This window comes from Sabethes cyaneus, chromosome 3, assembly GCF_943734655.1.
Source record: "Sabethes cyaneus chromosome 3, idSabCyanKW18_F2, whole genome shotgun sequence".
NCBI lineage: Eukaryota > Metazoa > Arthropoda > Insecta > Diptera > Culicidae > Sabethes > Sabethes cyaneus.
In genome coordinates, this window is record NC_071355.1 from 42,697,398 (window position 1) to 42,717,025 (window position 19,628).

At 40.9% G+C, this 19,628-nt stretch overlaps 1 protein-coding gene across 2 annotated transcripts; it reads right to left on the reverse strand.

Annotated features, from left to right (window-relative positions):
• Nucleotides 1–27: 27 nt before the first annotated feature.
• LOC128741206 (protein takeout-like) lies at nucleotides 28–19,556 on the reverse strand. 2 transcript variants are annotated; one of them, XM_053836842.1, is made up of 4 exons: nucleotides 19,441–19,556; nucleotides 640–871; nucleotides 441–577; nucleotides 28–375 (listed from the first exon to the last, which is right to left on the reverse strand). In XM_053836842.1, the coding sequence occupies exons 1-4, from the start codon at nucleotides 19,511–19,513 to the stop codon at nucleotides 74–76; spliced, it is 744 nt and encodes a 247-aa protein (XP_053692817.1). In that variant the 5' UTR covers nucleotides 19,514–19,556; the 3' UTR covers nucleotides 28–73. The 2 variants fall into 2 exon arrangements, with proteins under 2 accessions (XP_053692817.1, XP_053692816.1); XM_053836841.1 differs by lacking the exon at nucleotides 19,441–19,556 and adding an exon at nucleotides 7,800–7,891.
• Between the last annotated feature and the right edge of the window lie 72 nt (nucleotides 19,557–19,628).

Here is a 19,628-nt window from a genome sequence, read left to right on the forward strand (position 1 = left end):
AACTCGCAATGTTGGTTGTATTCCACACGCTCATCTCAAACAACAGTCACGCACACACACACGCACTCACACTTTACTGAAACATCTCAGCGTACGGCACTTTGTTGAAAACGTTCGACACAACCGACTGGAATATTTGCACGAAGGCATTCACGATGGCCGGTTTCAGCTCCTTCAGAATGTCCTGCCAGTTGTCGTTCAGGAACTGGTTCATGTTATCCCCGAGGGCCTTGTCGCCGTTGAACAGGTTGGAGAAGTGCATGTAGAAGCGAGTCGTGTCGAAGGTGGCCTTCAGTTTGTCCACCTGATAGTGCTTTTTACCGTTGGCACGGTCAACCAGCTTGCCGGTCCACTTCAGCTGGATGTGACAATTTTCTGTTAAATTAATAGAAATTGTCATAAATCAGTCATTTCTTTTTTGGTATAGCATAAAATTTTACCCATTGTCATGTTGCTGTGTCCTTCACCCTGGATGGGCAGAATCAGCACCTTGCCGTTAATTTTGTAGCCACCTATTAGCGAGGCAACCGGCACCAAAATGCCTAGATCCATCTTGGTTGGGTCCGCAGTGAAGCCACTGAAATTTCGAGCAAAAGTGAGGTTAGATTTTAAATCGTTTGAAGACCTTTGTAAACGTACTTGGCCTTTTTGATCACACTCTGCGATAATCCCGTCAGTTCTACGTTCTTGAAGTTAAGCACGATATTGATTGGGCCGTCGCCTTGCACAATGTCCATTTTCTCAATTATCAACGGATCCAACGAGACGAGATTCACCTCCGGAATACCCTTGCTGTGCTTGGCGAATGTGGTGCCAATCCGTTCGAACAGGCACTTTTCGTCGTTCGGTTTGCAGAGAGTGTATCCAGGTGCTAGAAATAGAAATAGAAGCGAGAAAGTCATTTAATTACTGCTGCAAAAAATGGCTTAGATGAAGACTAAGACTTTTATTAGAGTCAGCACTAACCAGGCTCACGTGGCTAGAAAAACATTGACCATATCGAGCTTCATTCATTCGTGGGAAAGTCAAAAACACAGCTTTATAAAAAGCTTTGTTGAGAGATAAAAACATTAATTTATGCAAAACATCATGTTTATTGCCGTCACAAAAACAGTGAATAAATTTCCTTCTCAATAGCAACGATTCAATGGCTTTCAATTATACCTACATTATAATACTTTTATTAATTGCGCAGCAATTATTGTTTTACTGTATGGATTACTTTTTTTCACTATTGTACGAATTATTTATATTTGTTATTGGCCACGTATATGTTCCTAATGAGATTCATTACACTATAATTAAATACGAGAAATTATCGGTGATTCATTTACGCGTAAGCGCGAATCAAGAGTTTGGATTGTGATGAGGGGTGATGGATGTGATGTGATAGTACGCTGGGCAAACCGGCTCAAAGGTAGGGCTTATTTCACGCTTTTCCTAGCAGGATTTGTGGTGAATCCCCCATGGGATTTTTTTTTATTGTTGAGTGCTATTTACCAACCCTTTGAGACATCTACATCTACGATTATATCTACCGAACCGAACAGCAGTAAATCCCTATTAAATAAAGAATTGCAACGAGCGAATGACAGCCCCTTTACTGTTTGTTTACGGGTCTCAAAAGTGTTTTTTTCTTCGTGACGCGGCCCATCGCGCCAAACCTGCCAAACGCATTTTTTCCAAGTGGATCCAAACTTTCGTATAATAGTGTATGTTTTCAGAAACTTTAGGCTAATATTGCCGCTGCCCAAAATATGACGTCATCGGGGATTTCAATACTCAGGTCGGCCAGGAGGAGGAATACAAACCGGTGATTGGAAGGTTCAGAGTACACCAGCGGACCAATGAAATGGGCCTAACTAAGACTTCTCGACTTTGCCGCCTTCAAGAACATGGCCGTACGTAGTACTTGTTTCCAGCACAGAATCCATCACAAGTACACCTGGAGGTCACCAAATCAGACAGACTCACAGATAGACCACGTTTTGATCGACAGTCCGCACTTCTCAAACATTATCGACGTCAGATCCTATCAAAGCGCTAACGTTGACTCGGACCACTACCTAGTGATGGTTAAGATGCGCCCAAAACTCTTCGTTGTGAACAACATTCGGTACCGACGCCTCGATTGGATCTCGCGCGGCTGAAGCCTGAACGTCGCCGCAAACTACGCGCATTCACTCGAAGCTGCGCTGCCGGAAAAGGACGAACTGGACGAAGCCCCTCTGACTGTTGGAACACTATCAAAATAGCCATCAGCAGTGTAGCGGAGAGCTCCATCGTGCATGTGGCCCGGAATCAGCGGAACAATTGGTTTGACGATGAATGTAGGAGGGTGATGGATGAGGAGAACGCTGCGTGGGCGGCCAAGATACGCAGTGCCACACGTCAGAACGTGGAAAGACACAAACAGAAGAAGATGCAGCGAAACCAAATCTTTCGGGAGAAAAAGCGCTACCTGCAATAGCAGGAATATGCAGATTTAGAGCGGCTGCATCGTTCTCAGGAAACGCGAAAGTTCTACCAGCAACTGAACGGATCCCGCAAAGGCTTTGTGCCGCGAGTCGAAATGTGTCGGGATAAAACTGGCAGTATTCTGACGGACGATCGTGAGGTGACCGATAGGTGGAAGTAGCACATCGACGAAAACCTGAATGGCGCTCAGGCGGAGAACCATGGCGGCGGCGAAAGCGATATCGACGGTGTAACAAACGGGGAAGAGGTGCCAGTTAAATGCAGCTAAAGAACAACAAGTCAGCTGGGAAAGATGGCATCGGAGCGGAGCTTATTAAAATGGGCCCAAAAAAGCTGGCCCTTTGTTTACACCGACTAATTGTTAGAATTTGTGATACGGTGCGCGACAAAAGAATTTGGGTAAAGTGCGACAAGTTGGACTGTGAGAACTATCGAGCGACCATCGTTCTCAATGCCGCCTATAAAGTGCTGTCCCAAATCATTTTCCGCCGACTATCACCAATTGCGAACAGATTTGTGGGAACATGTCAAGCCGGCTTCGTCGAAGGTTGGCCTACAACAGATCAAATATTTACACTGCGACAAATCTTCCAAAAGGGCCATGAATACAGAGTTCCCACGCACCATTTGTTCGTTGACTTCAAAGCCGCATATGATACCATCGACCGGAAAGAGCTATGGAAAATCATGGACGAGAACAGCTTCCCCAGGAAGCTCATCAAACTGATTAAATCTACGATGGATAATACACAGTGCAGTGTTCGAATTTTGGGTGGATTGTCAAGTTCATTCAAATCACACAGAGAGCTTCGTCAAGGTGATGGTCTTTCATGCCTGCTATTCAACATAGCGCTACAAAGTGTTATGAACCGAGCGGATATAAACACGAGGGGCACAATATCCAACAAATCTAATCAATTCGTCTGCTTTGCCGATGACATGGATGTTATCGGCAGAACATCTGTGGCAGTGGCTGAACAATACACCAGACTAAAGCGCAAAGCAGAAAAGATTGGGTTAAAGGTAAATACGTCTAAAACAAAGTATATGCTGGCCAGCGGAGCTGAGGCCGAACGACGCCGCGTGGGCAGTAGTATATTGATCGACGGCGGTGAGTTTAAGGTAGTCGACGAATTTGTCTACCTTGGTTCACTGGTAACGGCGGACAATGATATCAGTCATTAGACTCGGAGTCGTATTAACAGCGGATGTCGTGCTTACTATGGGCTTCACAAGTAATTGCGGTCGAGTCCCCATACAATCAGCATTTGTGGCTCGAGCAGCACGTTCTTCATAATTGTGTCCCCCCATACAAAGTGCACCCTGTACAAGACGCTTATTAGACCGGTTGTTCTCTACGGACATGAAACATGGACAATGCTCGAGGAGAACCTGCGAGTGTTCGTAGTTTTCGAACGACGAGTGCTAAGAACGATCTTCGGCGGCGTACAGGAGAACGGAGTATGGAGGCGGAGGATGAACCATGAATTCGCACAGCTCTATGACGAACCCAGTATCCAGAAGGTGACTAAAACTGGACGGATACGATGGGCAGGACATGTTGCAAGAATGTCGGACAACTACCCTGCAAAGATGGTGTTCGCCTCAAATCTGGTAGGAACAAGACGACCAGGAGCGCAGCGAGCAAGATGTTTAAACTAGGTGCAGCGAGATCTGGCGGAGAGTACTCGGTGTCCGAGGAATTGAAAAATGGTAGCCCTCAACCGAGTTACATGGAGAAACTATGTTCAACAGGCTTTGTTTAAGGACGGCAAGCCACCTAAGTAAGTAAGTTGTATGGGAGCCCCCTTCTTAGGGGGAAGGGGTCTCTAACCATCATAAGAACCTTTGCCGGCCCCAAAAACCCCTACATGCAAATTTTCACGCCGATCGGTTCAGTAGTTTTCGATTCTATAAGGAACATAACGACAGACAGACAGACAGAAATTCATTTTTATTAGTATAGATCCCCTTATTGAGACGTCGCGGTTACCATTGGCTCCATCGCAAGATCCGACCGAAAAGCGTTCTGTCGCTGTGTAACGCAAGGAAGTTGCACTTAATGCTGAAAGAGGGAATTGCTAGCGAAAGGCAAGTGGATCAAGGCTTTTTATTCAGGCAAGCAAGGCGATCGGCCGTGCCTACAAGTTCGAGTCGAGAATAGATAATCCCACGCGGCGGTGAAAAGAAGTCGTCCGTGTGTCGCGAAGTGCTGTGCGCAGTAGCGAAAAATCCCCGCTTCAATCTTCAATCACCGTTGAATCGTCCGTGAATAGAATACCGCTATCAGGTAAACCTATTACTGTAAAATACCTGTAAGTCAGCCAGCGTGAGGGTTCCAGGCCGGCAAGTGTACCCGAACACAAGTTAGCCATTATGGTAAGTGGGCTAAGTGTCAGTCAGTGCGCGAACAGGGTAAAAAATCAACTCACAAGAATGTTCTACACCCCATGCGACAGCTGACAGCCTCGTGTCGCAATACTTCAGAGAAGTCACCGTAGCACCCCTCCCGCAGAACTGCGGTCCCGTTTCCAGTCAAATAGCCAACGCGCGTCCGGGGAAAGTTAAAACCATCTAAATCGGTAAAATAGGCAACCCCCTGGGATTTCGGGTGAGTCTGCATGCTTAAATCAACTTAAGTAAAACCTCTACTCTACAATATATGCAGATTTAAAGACCGTTTTCTACCGTATCGACTACGAAATATTGTTGAGCTGGATGAAGAAATTTGGAATTTCTATTACATTCTGATGGATGAGGTCTTACCTTACCGACCGCAGTTTATGTGTAAAGATCGATTCGGAAAAAGCGGAACTGCTTTGCAATCTATCAGCAGTTCCTAAAGGAAGCAACTTCTCGGAGAAAATTTCGGAGTTATTAGGCAACTCGGATTCATCTTGAATCCGTAGTAACTTTCATATGTTATGCTGTTAGGATACTACCCGAAAGCAACCCGTCGGACTTGCCTCCTGGTGATCGAAGGCTCAGATTATTGCGACTCGAAAAGAGACGTTGCTCAAGAGCTTATCTTGGCCGAGCAGATTGACTGTCGAACTGTTCTGGAACAGACTAGATTAAAAACCGAGGCTCGGATGATTGAGCAAAAGATAAACGAAGAACGAACGCGCGTCTCTCGCGGACGATAATCGTTGACGGCGGCGAACTAGAAGTGGTAGATGGGTTCGTAATTTAGGATCGTTGGTAACAGCCAACAACATTAGTAAAGTGATCCAGCGGCGCATTTGAGCTAGGAATCTGACCTACTACTTTGACTTTGCGAAACGCTACGGTTAAGAACCATATACCGCCGCACAAAGCTGACAATGTACACTGCCCATAAACGCATAACAGTCCCATATGACTTATCACCATTTTTGAGATAAACCTGGGAATCATCTTTAAATTTCCTATTCTTTCAATATTTCAAACAAAAAAGCTATGTTTGTTCCCAAAATGTTGAAAAAAATATTAAACTATGTCAGTCCCATATTACAAATAAACGCATAACAGTCACAGTAGTGAAAATATATGAATAAGCATTTGATTTTGGAAATTCCTGAACCGATTTGACTGCAACAACTACCAAACGAAAGATTTTATGGCCTACAAGAACACTATTGAAGATAATTTGGAGCGGATACACGGTGCCGAAGCTGTAGTCGGAACAAGTTCCGGAATATATGAAACTTGAACCACATTGAATCACAATAATTCCATTATACGACACCTTTAAGTACTCGAATTTGCAAAACTAGACCATTGGTAGTTGTATAAAGTGTTGAAGACGTCATTGACCATATCTAACCACATATCCGGAAATGTTCCGGATACCCCTACAGGGATCAGTTTCTGAATAGAACTAAAATACAACATGTGATATCTCTAAGTACGCGAAAGTGCAAAATTAGCTCAAAATAGTTCCTTTGTCGCCATATAATATGTCCAGGATCACATTGGTCATACTCGGACACGTTCTGGGAGTGTTCCTGACACAGGAAAGCGACCAGTTTCTCAGTTGAACAAAACCCCTTATGCGACCCCACGATAACAAATTACAAATAAAAGCAGAAAATGCTAGGAACTGGTAGTTTATCTTCAGAGTTATGCTTGCTCCCGTAAAATTTTAAATAGTTCAGTACAGACATTTGAAACAGTTGAATTAAATGTGCACGTGAATTATCAAAACAACAACGACACGTGGTCTTGAAAATACTCCACCGGCAGTCACCGGCTCACCGGCAACGCAAGGATCAAGGCATGCTGTGAGTGTGACTGTTATGCATTTATTCTTGCTTATTCAAGGACAAATAAACGCATATCAGTAACTTCGGTAGTTTTTATAAGATTTGGAACAAATTGTAGGTCACTTGTGAACTAATTGCTTGTAAAAGTATTCTATAATGTACATTCAAGTAATATTATGACGATTTGGACGATTTGTTTCCAAAATTTACTCAATATTTAAGAACAAATGTAGCGGTTTCAAATGCGTTTTTCGCCGCTACACGTTTTTGCATATGTGACTGTCTTCCATTTATGGGCAGTACACAACTCTCATTGAACCGGCAGTCCTTTATGGACTTGTGACGCTACTCACGGAGGGCTGCAGAACGCCCCTGGCTGCGAACGATGTTCGGCAGAGTACAAACTGAAAGCGGCGAGTGACGGAGGCGTATGTATAACGAGCTACAGGCATTGCTTGGAGAGATACCCAGCCTACATGTGCCGAAAGTCGGCAGTCTACGGTGAGCCGAACACATCGTAAAAATGTCTGCCGACGGCGAAACCGAATCTCTTCAACAACTCGTTCGTAACACATGTGCACATACAAAAAAGTTTGAGAAATGGAGTCGAGTCATAGATTTAAGCCTTGCGATTTCATTTCGATGATCAGTTTTCACATCAGTGATTGCTTTAGCAGGCTTTACCTTTACCACAAACAATACCGTAATCAATGGTCACTGTAGTATTGCAGTTTAAATTTATAGTTTTATTCTGAAAGTCTAACTGAACCCTCGTTATTACACAATCTACATCTATCCACATTTTACGATGATATATAAAAGCATATTCCATCATAAGGGCGATTTAGTTGTTTTTATCAAAGTATCTAATTCAATCCAATATGCAGTAACAAAAATTTAATTATTCTACCACTGATTAGAAACTCTAATAACATTCACAACCGTCACTTTTTTCTTCGTTCTACTGTGCCATGCGCCTACTTTGATTGTGCAGCATTTGATTTATCAAAGATCTGACTGGTCCAAAATCTAAAGTCCGGTAGAAGTGGCATAAATGCGACAGTTGCAAATACGTACGGAATTTTGCTCCATTACAGCTGGATAGCACCACTAGGAGTGCAAACAGTACTCCTGTAAAGACCGATGTAATCGTCATTTCGACTGGTGTTGCAGCAGAACACTAAAAAGTTCGTTAAATTCACCGATGCACGGAACACGCACTTGAACGACGTCACAAATGCGCCAGGAATTAAAAACCGCGAAGCGGGGCACACGGAATGACTCCGAAACGGAAATAGAACTTTTCTACCGGTCACGGTATTACTACACGACACGACAGATTGTCGACCAACGAATGAAGCGTTGTGCTAATCTGTTTGAATTTATATATAAAAATCTGTCCGAGGCAAAAAATAAACATAAATAAACAAGCACAAAACGGCGTGTTCTCTCGCGAGGAAGTGCGCAAAACTATAACCAGCCAGTCTCGCCTTCCCTCATCGTCCGCCCGCTCTGATATCGAACCAAGGAGAACCTCTCAACTGAGCCACCGGCGGCAGCAACAGCAGCAGCCAGCAGCCGCCGTCAGCAGACACAATCGTAACGGGGCAGTGATAGCAATTAAACTAAGATCATCTGTACGTACAGCTGGTCTGGCGTCCTAACAGGTAACATGTTCTAGGAACTTTCAATGGAAATTCCCGATGCAATTCGCACTTCGCAGCGACAATCGAATTTGAACATCGCATCGATGGAGACGCCTAGTAAACGGTACGAATTCAACGGGTTCGTCGCTTAGGCAGCCTGAGCTTGAAATCTCTTTTTGTAACGATTTGTTTCCAGACAATCGTTTCCCACAGAAGACCGACACCTCGATGGAGAGGTGTTCAATCAAATTAATGATGAATCTCGTTATTGTTTTCACGTGTACCATACTGCTGCTGCTGTCCATATGATGGCAGCCATCGACGCAATCAACACATCCGACACCTCCGTTTAGGTAGCAAAAGGTTAATACCTCGTCGAGCTCTAGCGGCAGCGTTCCGACGAGCACCGCACCAGCACAGCTGCTACTGCCAATAATCAATTAGTTTTCCCGATCGTAAATGATGTGAATCTACATTGTGGAATTAAATTAATAAAGCCTGTCAAACGGCCTTATCGAGCTCATGCCGCATACAGATAGTGGCAATCAACATGCACTCTTGTCGTTATTTTCTGGAATTTGAATCCGGAATAGATTGTGAAGATAGTGCGCTTGCTGTTCATCAAACTTCAGCCTTTATTTAAAAGAAATTGGGCTTCTTAAAAAACTGGTTTGTTGAACTCGGGTGCAGCTAGCCAAAAGTTGCGGTCAAGTTTCTAATAATGAAATAATGATAGACCGAAATTTAAAAATTCTCCAATTATTGTGTGCTAAGTTTATGTACTTGTCGGTAAATTTTAGACGTATTTTTGTTTTATTTGGCGCTTCTCCATAATGGTCCTAAAAATAACCATGCACGGGTTTTTCCCTAAATTACAAGAAGCAGAAACAAATGTATTCAAAACGACCCTTGCATTGCGGGATAGCTATTTAGGAATACAGTCGTACTGGATTAGAGGGGCTCAAATACTCTTCCATTCAGTGGTCTAGAATGGAAATTAGAAAAAATAAAATTCTGTGAAGCCAGATTTCACTGGATCAGAGAGCATTCTGCATGCTCACACACAGGTTTGAAAGGTTGTGGATTCAAATAATTGAACATCAAATAAATCAGTTATTTGTGAATCTATCTTTATGACTTTAAAGCGTTAACAAGAAACCAGAGTATGTCGTAAATTAATTTTATGTGGCAAAAACAAAATGAATTTAACAGTGAAACCAAGTATGCGCTTTTTGTGCGCTTTATTCGTTCGTAAAAAGCAAAATCGTGGTACTAACAGTTCTGATTTTTATTACTACACGGCTGAAGACCTTCACCTTAAAATAAATTTTTATCGAGCTAACATCACGAGCATTGCTGTTTAGCTACTTCGGGTGTTTATTTCTTACAATTAAATTCAATTTTTAGATTCAATACTCGGTCACACTTCTTGAGACTGAAAATTTAAAAGAGTAAATTAAACAATAACTATTAGTAGGTAACAAGCAAGCAGTCATATCTATTCTTAGGCCAACATTGATAGTTCTCAGTGCCTACGTGATTAACTTAAGGGTAACGCCAAAGTGAAGTCGACTTATGACGCGATGTGATTTTTATTGCTGTAGTTAAAAACGGAACCTACGGCTAGGGTTAAGAAAAAAATGAGCATCTCGTTGCGTCACGCTAGTGCAACGATCGTATGCCAGTTTTCTAAAACAAGATAAAGATTCATAGGAATGTTACCCACAGGCATCAGATTGGCTGTTCTTGACATCTGTTTGTGTACAAACCACCTAATAATTGATAAATCTTACAAACAAATTGGACTGAATGTGAATGATGAGACAAAAATATTTCTGGAAAAGACGGAGTTTGTTCTGTTGGATAGCATGTTCGAAGCGTTGTTGCAATTAAAATTCCCATCAAGAATATGTTAATCCTTTAAATATAACCATACGCTTATATTCTTCCTAATTTCATAATTCATAGTTTTAATGAGATCACAAAAACTGTTTCAAGAATCTCCTTTTGGCAGTCGGATTTGGATCACATAAAACAGCTGCCAGACGTAGATTTAACCGCACCTAAAACACAATCACAACGCTGGGTTTATGATGGTAGCAGGTATGAAGAACAAGTGCATAAATTATTATCAGCAAAGCAAGCATCATCATCCACTTCTCTGCTGTTGCCAACCACCGCACCGTTTCGGCAAATTAATCGCCTAAAACATGATCATTCTCGTGTCCATCTTAAACACGTGACGCAAGACCGGCCGAACTTAAGAGCTCTACCGATATAAAATAAACAATTAAACGACGCACGAATTAACCTCTTCGTTTTAGGTACATACTTGGTCTGTGTTAACAGCCTGAAATGGAAGCTGAATCTCTCGTTGTGAGAAAGTTTACCATATTATAGTGCTTTTTTAAGTTTTGTTCTAACGCTGTAAAATGCTACTGATACACTGCCCCCATTTATAACCGTTCCCAATTTTATATCAACTTTGACTTATTTTTGTATTGTAATATTTCTCCGAATGTTTTGTGAATGTTATAAATGTTGTTTTTTACTTTATCAAAGTTTTCTCTCAGTGGTTTTCTTTTGTATATGTATGCATGGGATAGCTACCAGTTCAGTTCAAGCATTTCCCATCGAGTGTAAGCAGAATTATTCATTGGCTGGGGGGGTGGTCTATACTGCCCATGGATGTAAAGTTGACGTAAAAAACAATTTCACCAAAATCTACTTTTTCGTTGCAACACATGCTTCACTATATAATACACCAAATACACATAAAAATAAACATATTTTGTTTGAAAAGATTGCGGCAATAATGGAAAAACCATTTGACGTAAGTGCCACTTCTATGCAATAATGACGTCTCTCCCTACAGTGTGCAATCCATACAAAGAAACATCCACATTTTTAGGCGAATTTCGGAATTTACGCGGTTTCTTTTTACGCGAATTTCGGAATTTACGCGGTTTTTTTTACGCAAGTTTCGGAATTTATGCGGTTTTTTACGTGATTTTCGGAATTTACACGAATGCGCTCAAAACGTCTATTTTTTCACGTAGGGGAAGGGCTGTAAAGACGGACACTGCGGGAAAGACGAACACTTGTCATATTTCATAAACAATAATTTTTTGAAGCAAATCAATGATGGGAAATGTTTCTATAGACTGAATGAACACTTTTGAATTGAACTGCCGATTTTCAGCAGCGCAGCTGTCAAATGTATAAGCAAAACAAAGAAAAAATGCATTGATGCGCTGACCGATGTAATTTTGTGTGTGAAGAAAATAGCTGGTAAATCGTTAAAAAACAATATTTTTATGCTATATCGACGACATTGCGTTAGTTTGATCCTTCACTGAATATCCATTTATTTTAAAAACGAATCAGTAAAAAGTTTTTGAAGTTTGAAAAAATGGTATCCAAGTCGGGAAAGACGGACACCCAAAGGTAAGGAAAGACGGACACAAAGATTTAGAACTCATTTTGCGCAACAACGATTTAATATTGCAAATACTTACATATTATAAATGTAAAAGTAACCAGAAGTCAACAGTTGGAACAGTTGGAATAGGAAAACTTTTAGAAACAATTAATTCGTCACCAATTTATTTCCTCGCTCAAAGGGGGGATTGCGAAGGGGGTTTTCCCAAACTAATTTTTTCCTAAATACATAATGAAATATGTTAATCTTTCTTAATACTGATAATTCAACGACGCGTGACACCTTTTTGCGAGTGTCCGTCTTTCCCGCCCATGAGCAGAAACTCTGATTTATACATAATGTTTATGATATTGTTTGTTCGATTTAATCGACGTTTTTCGGCGAAATAAGTATGAAGATTTTTAAATACCAGTTAGTCCGGACGTTTCGAGCTACTGCTGGTCTTTGCTCATCATCTGCGGACACTAAAACACTATATTAGGCACATTTACAACATAAAACATATTACAAATTCTTAACTTACACTTTTTCGTCCATTAGGTTCTACTTGGTTTATCTTTCTCTTTACTATGTCTTACTTTCTATTTCTCTTTCTCGCAAGTTTTTTGATTACAGGGTCATATGCAGCTTTGAACGTTGCGGAATCTACTTGTCTCTTCACAACATTGTTCTCACCTTTAATTTTAATGTAAAATGTTTCCGCTATTAGTCTAGTGTTATGCTTAGTTATTTGCTCTACGATTTTGGCTTCGTCATTTACGCGGGACGTATGCTTCGCGTAAAAATCGACTTGAGTGTATTTAGCAACATTATCTCAAAAAGCTATGTCGCGATCCCCTAAGGAACACAGGAATAACTCCGAAGCCATGTGACATATGGCCATGATTTGTAGATATTATGAAAATAGAAAAGATTTTCAGGAACATTCCCAAATTTAGTGAAAAAATATTGAAATCTAAAATGGTTATGCCCATTTTGTAAATTTTCGGATGCTAAATATGATGTAGACCTTATAGGGGTTTATATGCACATTGAATGTTGTTTGTCAAACTCGTCATCACTAAACCATTTCTTACAAAGTTCGTGGTCTTTTAAAAGAGGTCTGATGTCAACTAAACCACTTCAATTAAACGTATGGCATGTGAACCCCGATTAGTTCCTGCATCTCAACATTAGCATCATTTTAGGCTTATATAAAAATTTGTCGTGAATGGAACTAACGGTGAACGAACTTAAATGTATCTTTTAATATTATGTTTTTTATAAATTAACAAACTTAAATTGAAGTAAATATTCAATAATAAGATTTTCTGTCAAAAGTTTATTATATTAACCATTGTCTGTTTTATACCTCTTATCGACGTAAACAGATGGATGGAATGGATGGAATACTTATGAAGATTCAACAATCTAAGTAGGGTAGTTGATCCAATAGTTGTGGTGGTTGTATAACATTTCGCCGAAGACCATATCGCGGAGTACCGTTTCGCGGAATACCATTTCGCGGAAAACATTTTCGCGGAAAGTACTATTTCGCGGAATGTACCAAAACGCCGAAAACCCTTTCGCGGAAAGGACTATTCCGCGGAAAACCGTTTGGGGGAAAGAAACATTTCGCGGAAAACCATTTGGCGGAAAATATTGTTTCGCGGAAAACCATGTTAGTAGCAAACGTTTCCTAGATGATTCAGGGCGAGCCGGCCGCAGGCAACGGCGAGTGTTCGCCGGTGACCCGCCGTCGGAAGCGCCGGCCACTGCGGGGGGGCAGCCCCCCTGCAGAGATCACATCTGTTTAGGTCTATTCGTTTTCCTAGGTCTACTGACCTCTAGTCAGTTTTCCCTAGTCCTCGCATCAATTTAACTTTCGTTGAATACAAAGCGGCGAAGCCGCGTTTTGCGGTTTCCAAACTGAATGAGCGGTGGTTCTCTGCCAAATAGTACTTTCGGCGAAAATTTTTTCCGCGAAATAGTACTTTCCGCAAAAACGTTTTCCGCGAAATGGTACTTTCCGCGAAAATGTTTTCCGCGAAATGGTTTTCCGCGAAACAGTATATTCCGCGTTATGGTCATCCGCGAATTGGTTTTCCGCGAAATGGTATTCGGCGAAATGTTATACAATCGGTGTGGTAGTACCAGTAGTTGTGCTACTATTCATTGTTAATGTATATTTTTGGCACTGTAGCATTTTGAATAAAACATTTACGTTCATTATTTAAAACAAGTTCTTAGGAGTATTGGTAGTTAGACTACACCATTTAAAATTAAAGGATTATTTGCTAAAATGACGATTTTGTAAAACCTAACTCAACTTATAGGCGCAGTTGAAGCGCAAAACTATAGGCGCTCATTTCTATAGTTGCGCTACAATGTTTTTCCACCTAGCAACCTAGCAATGTATACGGAATAACACAACTAAAGGAACACCAAACTTAATTAAGGGAACATTAGCGCAACTATTGGTACAATTCTACCTCCTATTACAGGTCCAATATACAGGAGTTAGACAAAATGATCGGGACAGGCAAAATTTTGACGAAATTCAAACGGCCATAACTTCTACAAAACAAGACATTTTTAGATGAAACCAGTCGCATTTGACCGGATTTTTTTTTTAAATCTTTCAATATTTCAGTAGCAAGTGAATACCGGAGATTTTCCGAGTTGGCTTGATTTTGTTCATCGCATTCATATTTTATCCCAAAACTAGACTTAATTTCCAGTCGATTAGCGAAAAGAGAACGAAAATCCGTCGAGAAACACACAAATTAGAAATTACGGCCATTTCCGTGAAATCTAATTCTAAGGTCAAATGCAAATCCAGTTTCAAGTGCAATTTGAAGTCCTAATGACTAATTTCAATATCCCATTTCAAATCCAATTTCCAGTCTAATTAAATTTCAACCTCACCAGCGATTTTAATTTCATGTCCTATTCGAGTTCGTGTATTTGGGATCGCTGGTGACCGCGGACAACAACACTAGTAAGGAGATGCAGCGGCGCATCCAAGCGGGAAATCGGGCCTACTTTGCCCTTCGCAAAACGTTACGATCAGGAAGCATACGCCGCCGCACGAAGCTAACAATGTACAAACCCTTCTTAGACCGGTAGTTCTTTATGGACTTGAAGCCGTGACGCTGCTCACGGAGGACATACGCGCCCTTGCCGTGTTCGAGCGGAAAGTGCTGCTGAGGATATTTGGCGGAGTACAAACTAAAAGCGGAGAGTGGCGGAGGCGTATGAATCACGAGCTACAGGCACTGCTTGGGGAGACTCCCATCGTATCTAGCGAAAGTTAGCAGGCTACGGTGGGCCGGACATGTCGTAAGGATGCCGGACAACAGTGGGACGAAAATAGTCCTCTTCAACAACCCCACCGGCACCAGGAACAGGGGGACCCAACGTGCACGATGGCTCGACCAGGTCGAAAGCGATTTACGACTTCTGAGACGACTAGGAAATTGGCGACGAGTGGCCCAAGACCGAGTTGAATGGAGCCGAGTGCTTGAAACAGCACGAGTCACCCCGGTTTTATGTTGAAGAAGAAGCAGAAGAACTGACAGAATACGATTTTTAGCACAGAGTTGTATAGCAATCTGACGCTTAATCGGATGTTATCGTATAGAAAACTTATATAAATGAATCGTTTACGTTCATTCCTCTGCGCGTACATATATCGTCTCGAAAATCGTACGTATAAGCTGGTTTTGTGCATTGAATATGTTTTAGTTGGATACATATATGCAGGAGCGAAGAGTGTTATGGAAATCGAATAACTCATATCAAAACTTGATCTTGTCTTGGCTGACATAGTTGGTAAAATAACAACAACTAAATCAAAATTTAGTTCCTTTAAGGCCAAAAGAATAACTGGGTACTTGTGTTATTTGAATAACAATGCAATAACATTACTGTATTCAGAGTTTGGAATAACATATTTTAGTATTATTAAGGTAGAATAATAAATGTAGTAGCATATGACATATTAAAATCATTTTATAAAATATTTATAATTCAAAATCTCTTTAATCAATAAAAAGAAATTTTTTGAAATACTAGAAATACTTCGGACCCAAATGAAGGAAAGTAATAAAGGTGAGTATACCTAGGAAAAGCAACAAACCTAGACAGTGGTGATTTCCGAGGAGCGGCTGCCCCCCACAGTGGCCAACGCTTCCGATGGTGGGTCGCCGGTAACACTCGCGGCCTGCGCCCGTCTCGTCCTGAATCATTTAGTGTTACTATAGATAGTTTGTTATTGACTGACTCAAACCATCATAAAGTAAATTCTTGCCTCCAAAAACCCCCACAAATTTGCTTCCATTTGCTTGATTAGTTCTCGAGTAATGAGGAAATTTGTTTTTCATTACTAAGGGAGCCCCCCCTCCTAAAGGGGGGAGGGGTCCTAATTCACCATAGAATAAATTTCAGCCTCCTAAAAACCCCACGTTCCAAATTTGCTCCATTTGCTTGATTATTTCTCAAGTTATGAAAAAAAATCTATTTCATTTGTATGGGAGCCCCCTCTCCTAAAGTTGGGAGGGGTTTCAGTTCACCATATAAAAAATTCTTCTATCCAAAAACCCCCTCATGCCAAATTTGGTTCCAATTGCTTGATTACTTCTCGAATTATGCAGAAATTTGTGTTTCATTTGTATTGGAGCCCCCCTCCTAAACAGGGAAGCGGTCTTAATTCATAAGAAAAAAATTCTTGCCTTCTAAAATCCCCACATGCCAAATTTGGTCCCATTTGTTTGATTAGTTCTCGCGATGAGAGCAAATTCGTATTTCATTTGTATGGAAGCCTCCCACCCCTCTCAAAGGGGAGAGAAGTCATAATTCCCTTCCTAAAGCGAGGAGGAGTTCATCATAGAAAAAATTCTTGCCTCCCAAAATACTCACATGTTAAATTTGGTTCCAATTGCTTGATTACTTCTCTAGTTATGCATAAATTTGTGTTTCATTTGTATGGGAGCCCCCCCCCCCTCTTAGGCGGGGAGGGGTCTCTAACTATCATAAGAACCTTCCTTGGCCCCAAAAACCCCTATATGCAAATTTTCACACCAATCGCTTTAGTAGTTTTCGGTTCTATAAGGAACATACCGACAGACAGGCAGAAATCCATTTTTATAGGTATAGATACCGAATGTCATTTTAAGGTCATAATAAGATGTGATAACAAAATCAGTTATTAAACTCATCTTAAAAACAATGTTTTAAATATCTACTTAATAACAGAATGTGTTATCAATGTATTTCCATAACTATTCACTAACAAAATATAGTATTATAATTTAGTTTGATATAGTTTTGATATTATTTTGTTCTTCGCTCCTGCTCGGGTATCGATACGTATTTTTCATTTATGACCTTAATATAGATATGAAAACGCTAGCTGGGTAATTGGGACCACATTAGAAGCACAATGGCGACTGGCCGACGGAATTCCGGAGACGATAATTGTTGAAGCGATGGCAATGATAAGCCCTATACCATTGACACCCATTCCGTTTTCGAATCAGCGGATCAAAAAGCATTGATTCTTGATCATTTTAGAAAGTTTAGACGGGGTACTGATTGCCGTACGCTATTGAATAATGGATGATAGTTTGCCAAACATATAGTGGATGATCCAGCACGAAGTGGCTGAACAATGAGAAACAAATGCTAGTAGCAGTAGAAAGTCAGGTTCTGGTCGAACAGTGGGAAATCAGTGGATTAGCGGAATATGGTCAACGGATGACAGGCCTAAGTACAGACAATTAATGGTGTCATCCGCAGGCCAGTTATAAAATTACAACCCAGATAACCAATAAGCTTGTAAATAAATAATAAATCAATAATAATTGTCAGTACCAGTCATTAGACATAAATAAATAATTGTCAGCACTAGTAAAGTAGCCGTATATTTCGCCAAAGTAGTTTTTAGGTAGCATTTAAGGAGCTTTAGCGCACTTCCCCATCACATATATCAAATTGGTCTAGGATTACCAGTCGTGCGTAAAAAATCTTCGACTTTTTGGGACCAGTGGATTTTATTACTATTTCTGGAGCACTTTCCTAGCAGAGACATCAAATTAGAATAGATTTAATAGCCGTGATGAACATTTGACCTGAAATTAAATAATAAAAAAGAACGTATTTTACCTACGACTTGTAGGCTTCATCAGTATCGTGTCTGTATTCTACCAAGACGCTCTAAAAACTTCAGTCAATATTCGACCTGTTGGGACGAGGAAGTTTTGCAATTTTTTCTGGCGCACTCCTTTAACGTAAAAATCAAATTTGTCTAGGTTGATCATCAAATTGGTAGGAGCTATCTGGACGAGGGGATTTGGTCACTTTTTCTGACATGTTTCCCAAGCAAAGACATCAAATTGGTCTAGGATTAATCGTCATAAAGAATCTTCGACCTGCTGGGACGAGGAGATTCTGTCACTCTTTTCCAAAAACACGTTAAAACTTTGATGAAGTCCTTTTCAACCAATCACCAAGTGAGGAATTTCAGTTGGACAAAGTTTCATTATTTTCAATTATTCAATTTTCTCATGGTGGAGAAAATTACTTAAAATAAGATTTCAACTAAATTTTCTATAGTGAAAAAAACTAATAGCGTGTTTGTTTTTGCTTAGATCCAACCTATTTTCGTCCTAGTTCCAATCGAATCGGCTGTCAAAACGTTTGTTATTTCACTCAGGTTGAACTTAGTTTTGCTCTGGGTTGAACTTTTTAGACGTCAGGTTCGTTCTGGGTTTTTTTCACAGTTTCAACTCCGCTGTAAGGAATACACGGACAACCCGAAAATGTTTGTTTATTCAGTGGTCAAATTGGAACTACAGGGCTATATAGTCTTCGTTACTGCGCCCTACCGGTGCTATCAAAACACGCAGTTCCACCACCCCGGTGGCAACTTTGACGTTTGCGAATAACATAGGTGAAGCCAACATAGCTGGATCACTGGATCACTTTTATACGTATCGGATCACTAGTGTGCGTGTAAAAGAACGATCCACACGTGATTTTCTCTGCATTATCATTTATTTCTTGTCCTAAAGGCAATGTTTTCTGTTAGTTGATAGTAAATTATTTTATCGATGAATTGTTATTGAGATTCATGTAAAATTCTTCACTTCTACGTGATTATGTTTTGTTGGCTTGATCGCATCACTTCACTGCCGTGTGAATGCTGCGTATTAAAAGCAAAACGCCTGTAGCGCCACCTCATTTTGTGTCGGTTTCAGGAAACATAGTAAATGCCCGGGGGTTGAGTGCCACACAGAGAAAGAAGAAGAAGAAGAAATTGGAACTAACCCAGGTTAAAAAACAAAAACGGTATAAGTAACTCTTCTTCAAACGCGTGTTTGTCTGCAGTGACAATGATCAAATTGATGTCTGTACTAGTAAAACACCTCGTTTGGGGAGTCGCTCGTTTGGCATAACGGCCATTTAGCGTAATTCGTTAAACATTATTTTATGACCTAGATGATTCAAGGCGAGACGGCCGCAGGCCAGTGACCCACCGTCGGAAGCGCCGGTCGACATAGAACTGGTACGCAAAGATAGACAGCCTAGCTCTGACGAAATTCTGAATTCATAATACCATAATACTTTCGTTTGTTTATCGAGTACCTACCACTTGTTTCATCAGCAGACATGTGTTCTGGGCACTTGACTCGAGTCTTGGAGAGATTGCACGAGACAACCATGCTACTCAAATTGGGGAAAACCTACGTCACGATGATAAGTGAATTTTTTAGGCAAACGGCACGTAGCGGGCTTCAGCCAATAATGTCTCCGATAGTAAGCTTTTAGTTAGCTTCA

Bases quoted from the DNA above. Each gene is read 5' to 3' on its own strand.
- LOC128741206 (XM_053836841.1), bottom strand. From the start codon at position 7,878: ATGACGATTACATCGGTCTTTACAGGAGTACTGTTTGCACTCCTAGTG. The intron at 872-7,799 runs GTACGTATTTGC...TTCTATTTCTAG, and splicing joins CTGTAATGGAGCAAAATTCC to CACCTGGATACACTCTCTGC. The intron at 376-440 runs GTAAAATTTTAT...TTAATTTAACAG, and splicing joins ACACAGCAACATGACAATGG to AAAATTGTCACATCCAGCTG.